Consider the following 7,690-nt stretch of genomic DNA (forward strand, 5'->3'; position numbering starts at 1 on the left):
ACCCGAGGGGACCCGAACCACACATGACGACTGGGAGGGAGAATCTGTAGAAATGAACCGATGGAGAACTCCAACCTCTTCCCTCCTCAACGTCTGACTCGTTTGAAAGTCCAGATGTTTGTGGACGTTCTCCTTCCAGAAAGTTCCTGTTGTGTCTCATCGGAACATCAGTCCAGATGATCCTCTGGGTTCTTGTTGCTGTTTCTCCTTCAACTCCGTCCAAAAGTCTCTCTCTGACTGTTGGATCATGAACTTTGACCTGAACTGGTCCTCTAAGGCCTGACCTTCACTCCCTCTCCTCTTCCTTTCATGACCTCCTGGATGAATCCTTCTCATGTTCCTGGCTCACTTTGGTCTCTCCCATGAAGGTTCTCCTCTGATCCGTGTTCTCCATGATGGATGAAGGATCTCTGTAATCTGGATGAAGGTCTGTCTGATGGTTTCTGAGGTCTCCAGCCCTCCTACATGTTCTCTGACCAAAGCTCCTTATTGGCTGAACACACCTGATCCAGGTAATCAGCAGCAGATGAGGCGGGGTATCTGGGAAACCAGCAGGAGCCCCCCCCAGGTCTGGAGTCTGAGAATCCAGATCTGGATCCAGATCTCTCAGTAACTCCACTGGACTTTTTGAAGTTTGTATCAAAACGACGTTCCTCTGATCGTCTGAGAAGCTTGAGGGACTTTGAGGATCAGCAGCTCTGAAGGTCAAATCCCGCCGTCGTCTCCTGACGTGAGTCCGTCCTCCTGTGAACATAAAGTTCAACACAGCAGAGTGGGTGGTTTGGTTCTGCTGTTTGCATTAGAGTGCACTGATCCCGCCTGGCTGAAGATTAACGGATATTGATTCTACTTGACCTTTCAGGTTTTTGGTTGTTCTCAAACCCATCATGAAATCTTCCCTGTTCCTCTGGGATCAGCCTGAAACTCCAGGATTTCTACAGTCGGCTCTTCATCCTGGATCTGCAGCTTGAGCGGGAATCTCTGGATTCTTCTCAGTAGAGAATTCTAGATCTCTAGAGACGGCTGACGGGATCTCAGCTGATCCAAATCCTCCTGGAACAGTCCTGATTGAATGCAGTGATGGGAAATCTGCATCCAGCACTTTGGATTGTTCCCAAATCTCCTGTAAACAGGGATTTTGACCCGCAGGGCTCCTGCTGTCCCTGTTTGGACAATGATTGACTGATACAGAGCTGCTTCTCCGTCACATTGAAAAGAGCCTAACTTTGGATCTGGAGGGACTTCTGCGAGTTCTCTGAGGATGAGCTGCTGCTGAGAAGATCTCAACATGAACCTCTGCTGGAAAGCTGCTTTCCTGCTGGGAGCCTTCTTCTGTTCTGGTAAGAACTGTCTGAGCTCAGAGGGTCTTCATCAGACTTCTGTCCAAAAGCGTTTCATATCAGGACCGGCTGTGAAGACGAAGACGATTTGGTCCAACAGGATCAGGATTTTAAGAAAAGGAGATGTTTCAGATGTAAATCAGTTTGGGTCAGATTTGATAACAGATTAAACCTCAAAGCTGAATCTTTTCTTCATGATGGATCTGATAGATATTTATGTCAACTATGAATCTCCAGGACTTCCTGATACATTTAGAAACTACACCTTTAGTGTTTCTAGTTGGATCCAAGTCAGTCGATGTAAAGATGTTTGTTTGCAGAGCTGCCCCCCCCCGTCTGACTTAAATCAATCAAAGCAGAATTAGACATGAGTTTGTTGGTTTTGAAGAGAAAACGACGTGTGAAGAAGATTTGGAACTTAAATGAATGACAATTACAATTTTTAAAAAATAAACTTTTTCTCTGACCAATCAAAACTGCTAACATTTTAAAGAAATTCTAAATGCATCCAAAATGTTGAAATCTGATCCCCTTCCAGCCAGCAGCTCCGATGTGGAAGGATACTCCAAAACCGACGGGGCGTGGGTCCTCTCGCTGCACAGGAGACAGTACTCAGTGGACTCTGTGGCCGACTGCGCCGCCAAATGCGACGCTGAGACATCCTTCACATGCAAGTATGTTACTGCACCACGGCTGCAGCTGCCTGTCTGCGGCTGCGTGTCTGCGGCTGTGTGTCTGCAGCTGCCTGTCTGCGGCTGCGTGTCTGCCTGTGCAGTTACACATTTGGGTCTGCACGGCTGCATGTCTGCAGCTGCATGCCTGACATGTCTTTGGTTCTTCAGATCCTTCGCCTACATTGAAAAGGATCAGGAATGTTGGACGGCTGCATCAAACTCCAAAACAGAGCCGGTCCTGCGCAGACGGAGCTCAGCTTTGTATGAAAAAAACGGTAAAAAGTTTATCCGGACCCAATTTTATGACCTGAAGATGTTTCCCTTCTTATCCAAGGGGAATCTCAGTTCTAAACTGTTGTAGTATTTGGATTTTTCATGGTATACTTCTTCACTAAACTGTGTGGTTGTTAGTCTTCAGTCCGAGCTGCAGAAAAGCTCAGCCTTCAGCTGTTTTCATGGTTCTGGGACTAAAATGAAACTCTTATTTCTTTAGAAAAAGGATTTTCTTAAAGACATGCTTCATTTTGTCTCCCCCAGATTATCTTCTGGAATGTGTTAATGGATTAGGAACAGATTACAGAGGAACGAAGGCCAAAACAAAATCAGGAAAAGCGTGTCAGAGATGGGATGCACGATTCCCGCACAGGCCCAAGTATGCCTTCTCCTCTTGGTAAACTCGGTCACAGACGTTCACGTCGCCTCAGCCGTTTCTGTTTGCTGCAGCATTACTCCACAGACCCACCCCCGGGCAGACCTAGACTCAAACTTCTGCAGAAACCCAGATGAGGACAGCGGGGGGCCCTGGTGTTACACCACCGACCCGGACACTCGCTGGGAGCACTGCAATGTTCCGAACTGCAGCGGTGAGTCCAGAGTCCAACAGAGACAGAAATCCTAAAACTTACAGCTGAAATGAACATTTTATTTGACCAATAATCGTCAAAGAAGTTTGAAAACACAAATGAGACACAATAAGAGGTCATTGTTGTTGCTGACAAACATTCTGGAACTGAAATGAGAATAATCAAACAAACATTATCAAGTCCTGAACCTCTAGTCTCTGCATGTGACACTTTGGTCTGATCTGGATCTGTGAGTCCTGAACGATTCTGCACAGACCAGGGACCTCTGGAACCAACAGGTAACTGTTCCTGACCCGGATCCTAGGTAGGAACAATCAACCATCCGTCAAACTTCAGGAGAGACGCAAACATGTTAAATATGTCACCCCTAACCTGAACCTTTCTGATACTACGGCTTTCTGGGTTCCGAATCCCTTGGTTCTGAAACTCTGACTGAAACTGAAACATCAGTATGAGCTGCTCCAGACTGTGCAGGTGCTGTTTGTGTTTCTGCAGAGGACTGCATCCACTGCAATGGGGAGGACTACCGAGGGAAAGCCTCCGTCACCGAGAGCGGCTACACCTGCCAGCGCTGGGACTCGCAGAGCCCTCACAGTCACGGTTACAACCCAGACGCGTCAGTGGCTGAGAAGACCCTCTAAAAAGTAAAACATTCTGGTTTTACAGATGAACCCTAAAGCTGTCTCTGTTCTCTGAAGTCTTCCAGAGAAGTATCTAGAAGAGAACTACTGCAGGAACCCGGACGGAGACCCCCGGCCGTGGTGCTTCACCACCAGCGCGTCCAAACGATGGGACTACTGCGCCATTCCCCGCTGCAGTACGTTCAGCTTCCTCAGTTCCTGAACACATTTATCAGGTTATGAGAACAACCTCCAGAACTGCTGATGGATGTTCAGTAGCTCTGTGCTCACCTGGATCCTCAGACTCGTTTGAAAGGTTTTGGTGTTTCTGCTTCCTCGTCTCTGACCTTTTGGTTTTACAGCCCAGGTGTTTGGTTTTAGTCTGTCCTTCGGACTGTTGGTCCTTCACTGCAAAAAGTAGTCTGTGTAAGTCTTCTACAAGAATACTTAGTAAGGCAGTGTACTTATAGGGAGAGGGAAAAAGGATTATTGTGCTGGCTAAAACAAAGGGAGTTGGAACCTCAGCCAAACATAAAATAAGTCATGGAGACTGCTGACCCAGCATGTCGACCATCGCAGTCAGCAGCTCTCTGCTAAGGGCTGCCTAACCAAATCTACCTAAAGTAAACAAATAAACAAAGCCCACAAATCAACACTACCAAGGTCGGCATGAACCGATATCGACTATGAATTGGATCGTCTGCCACAAATATTGTTGTTACAGTTCTCCTATAAACAGAAACGCCTCGGTCCTTCAGAAAGGATCAGAGACTAACAGAACCTGCATTACTTTTTCTAATGACCGATGTTTCTGTCCTCAGCATCTGAACCCCCCACCATTGTCCCGGAGTTGACCTGTGCCTCTGGGGAGGGGCAGGCGTATCGGGGAACCGTCGGTGTGACTGTGACCGGCAAAGCCTGCCAGAGCTGGTCAGATCAGACGCCACACAAACACAGCCGCACGCCAGAAAACTACCCCTGCAAGTGAGGCTGAAGACCTAACTGCTCCAGCGTTTCCTCTGAGGGAACCAGCCTCTGACCACAGATGCTTTATGGGAGTTATCTCTGCTCTTTTCCTCAGAGGTCTGGACAACAATTACTGCCGTAACCCCGACAATGAAAAGATGCCCTGGTGTTACACCACAGACCCCGAGACTCGCTGGGAGTTCTGCAGAGTGCCGCGGTGCGAGGACTCACCTGATCCAGGTATAGGAGGAGCACAGGAACATCAGGAAGGCAGTGAAGATCACGCATGTCTGAGACGGTCGTGTGGAGAAAAGAGACGCAAAGCCAGGAAAACCTGAGTTCTGATTGACTGTCTCTGCAGACGAAGCGGTGTCCCCCCCCGTGGAAGACAACGACTGTTATGAAGGGAACGGAGGAAGTTATCGAGGAGTAACTTCAGAGACCATCAGTGGGAAGAAATGCCAAATGTGGAGCTCCATGTCTCCACACAGCCACAACAAAACTCCAGATAACTTTCCCGATGCGTAAGTCAGCTCCACACCCCCACTTTGATTATTCATGCTAGGTGGAGCAGTCGCTGCCCCCGTTTGGTCTAATGTTGTGGGACGGACTCGTCTGGGTCTAAAATGTGGTTTTTAGTTGCAGATAAACAAAGAAAAATGAATAAAACTCAAGAAAAACTTTTTAAATTCTGGAATTTTGGTTAATTAAAAACAAGTTTTACCCTAATTTCCTCTGGAGACCATCAATGTGATACTACTGCCATCCATCATCCGTCCATCCATCCATCCATCATCCATCGGGGCGGCCGTGGTGCAGTGGTAGGGCGGTCGACTCCTGATCAGAAGTGAGCGGGTTCAACTCCTGCCTTGCCCGCCCATGTGTCGAAGTGTCCTTGGGCAAGACACTGAACCCCAAATGTCCTCTGGTGGGAGGTTGGCGCCAGAGTTCGGCAGTGGAGCCACCACCAGTGTGTGAATGTGTGAATGGGTCTGTGACAGTGAAGCGCTTTGGACCCTCGAAGGAGGGTAGGAAGAGCTCTACAAGTATACAACATTTACCATTTTATCGGTCATCCGTCCATCCATTCAATCATCCATCCATCCATCCAGCATCCGTCATTCATCTAGAATCCATCCATCCATCCACCCATCATCCATCCATCATTCATCATCCATCCATCAGTCTCTCTGTCCATCCGTCTATCCCAGCTACTGTCAATGGAAATCTTGGTACACATCAGATGTTTATCGTTCTTCTAGCATCCTTGCTACGAGAAAACACAGAAGATGAACCTTTTCCAAGAAATAAAGTTAGATAGCAGACCAGCAGAGAGAAAAGACACCTTATAAAGTTTCTGCAGAACAGAAACATTTCTAGTTTTTGCAGTTTATTAATTTTAGATGAAACCAAAGAACTCTATGATCTGCCTAAAGCAGAGCTAGGAATGTTTTCTGAGAGGCTCAAACCTTCAAAGAAAAACTAGTCCAGTATTGTTATTATTAGTATTACTGTAACATTAGTATTATTATGAGACAGGAAGGAGGAGATTGATTGGCAGCAGATTACAGCCAATCATAGACGTGAACTGCGTCATAGTGAAGGATCACAGGATCTTAATCCATCTGTCCTGAAGGTGGCAGAGATTCAGTCAGATCCAGTGAAGAAGAATTTGTAGTCTGAAGAGTTTGAGGAAGTTTACTGGAGTTAAACTTTCTGAAGGAGGTCTTCTTTTTTCTGCCGGTCTCTCTGCTGGTCTTTGTACCCATGAGGTTTGTTTATTTTCATTCAGGGGCCTCAGGAGGAACTTCTGCCGGAATCCGGATGGGGACAGAGCCCCCTGGTGTTACACCACTGATCCTAAAGTCCGTTGGGAGTACTGCAACCTGAAGAAATGCTCCGAACCAATAAAGACCCCCCAATCCCAGGACTCTCAGTCCCCAGCAGAGAAAGGTCCTCCAGATTCTGACTCTCAGGATGAAGTTCAGCTGCACAGATCCCTCATCTTCATCTTTCTGCTGTTTCAGACTGTAAGATTGGAAACGGAGAGTCTTATCGAGGCCCAACGTCCATCACCATGTCGGGCGTGACCTGCCAGGCGTGGAGCGCCCAGAGTCCCCATGCACACAGCAGCTTCACGCCGCAAACGCACGGTGAAAAGGGTCTGGAGGGCAATGTAGGTGTGCACGAGACCGGCCACAGCCTGGTTCTCCATGTGTGGTTCTAACCCTCTGCTGCTGCTGTCAGAAATGCAGGAACCCGGATGGGGATTCACACGGACCGTGGTGCTACACCACAGACCGCAACAAGAAGTGGGACTACTGCCAGATCCCCGACTGTGGTACCTGGACTCTTCACGGACAACACAACAACACAACACCAGCCATCTGATTTATACACAAGAAAACTGAGAGTCAGACAACAGAGAGGCTTCAGACACAGAAAACAGAACGAGGGCCTAAATGTTTTTACTGCATTCAAATGTAAAAATCCCCCAAAGTTCTGACAGGAAACAGTTTATTTCAGGAAGATGAAAAACTCTTTAAGAACTCAAATTTAACATTGAGACCATCAGACTACAGTGAAATATTCTGCTGGAAAACCGCAGCATCTTTAGAAATGCCTAACACCTGCATGCTGCAGTAACACAGAGTGACCACTAGGGGCAAATCCATCCAGAACTTCAATGATTTCTGACACTTCTGAGAAACATCTGTGCACTCAGACCTTCAGATCTGTTCTGAACATTGCATCCTCTGCTGAACCAGAGACTCTTCTTGTAGTAGAAATAAAAAGTGTTTTATCTCTACTGAGGCCTTCAGCTTCAGTGAACTCATCATCCTCTGATGGATTACTGATTTGTTTTTAGAGGAGGACCTCACATGCGGGACACCAGTTTACAAACCGAGACGCTGCTTTGGACGCATTGTTGGCGGCTGTCAATCGAGACCTCACTCATGGCCGTGGCAAATCAGCCTCCGGACCAGGTGAGCCAATCAGAGCTTTGAACTCCTAGACCTGAAACGTTGATGGTAAAAATGAGTTTGTTCTGAATGTGCCTTCAGAGAAACAAAGACTTTACAAGAATGTTTGAACAGACTGCTCCCTGGTTACAAATGTATGTGCACACGTGTGTGTGTGTGTGTTTGTGTGTGTTTGAATCGCTCTTAGTCCTGCCTGTCCCCAGGAGATACACTATCCTGATAGTGTATTTGTCATGACCCCAA

At 47.3% G+C, this 7,690-nt stretch overlaps 1 protein-coding gene across 1 annotated transcript in view; it reads left to right on the forward strand.

The window, feature by feature from the left end:
- Positions 1–1,183: 1,183 nt before the first annotated feature.
- plg (plasminogen) overlaps positions 1,184–7,690 on the forward strand; it is a 14,390-nt gene continuing 7,883 nt past the window's right edge. Inside the window, exons 1-14 of the mRNA XM_024264055.2 lie at positions 1,184–1,340; positions 1,879–2,014; positions 2,183–2,289; positions 2,552–2,666; positions 2,738–2,877; positions 3,373–3,493; positions 3,576–3,694; positions 4,319–4,481; positions 4,579–4,703; positions 4,825–4,987; positions 6,256–6,416; positions 6,491–6,639; positions 6,711–6,804; positions 7,333–7,450. Coding sequence (XP_024119823.1) covers positions 1,289–1,340; positions 1,879–2,014; positions 2,183–2,289; positions 2,552–2,666; positions 2,738–2,877; positions 3,373–3,493; positions 3,576–3,694; positions 4,319–4,481; positions 4,579–4,703; positions 4,825–4,987; positions 6,256–6,416; positions 6,491–6,639; positions 6,711–6,804; positions 7,333–7,450 — 1,763 coding nt within the window. The 5' untranslated portion in view covers positions 1,184–1,288. The remainder of the gene's footprint in view (positions 1,341–1,878; positions 2,015–2,182; positions 2,290–2,551; positions 2,667–2,737; positions 2,878–3,372; positions 3,494–3,575; positions 3,695–4,318; positions 4,482–4,578; positions 4,704–4,824; positions 4,988–6,255; positions 6,417–6,490; positions 6,640–6,710; positions 6,805–7,332; positions 7,451–7,690) is intronic.

The sequence above is a fragment of the Oryzias melastigma genome, linkage group LG15 (assembly GCF_002922805.2).
Source record: "Oryzias melastigma strain HK-1 linkage group LG15, ASM292280v2, whole genome shotgun sequence".
In the NCBI taxonomy this organism is placed as follows: domain Eukaryota; kingdom Metazoa; phylum Chordata; class Actinopteri; order Beloniformes; family Adrianichthyidae; genus Oryzias; species Oryzias melastigma.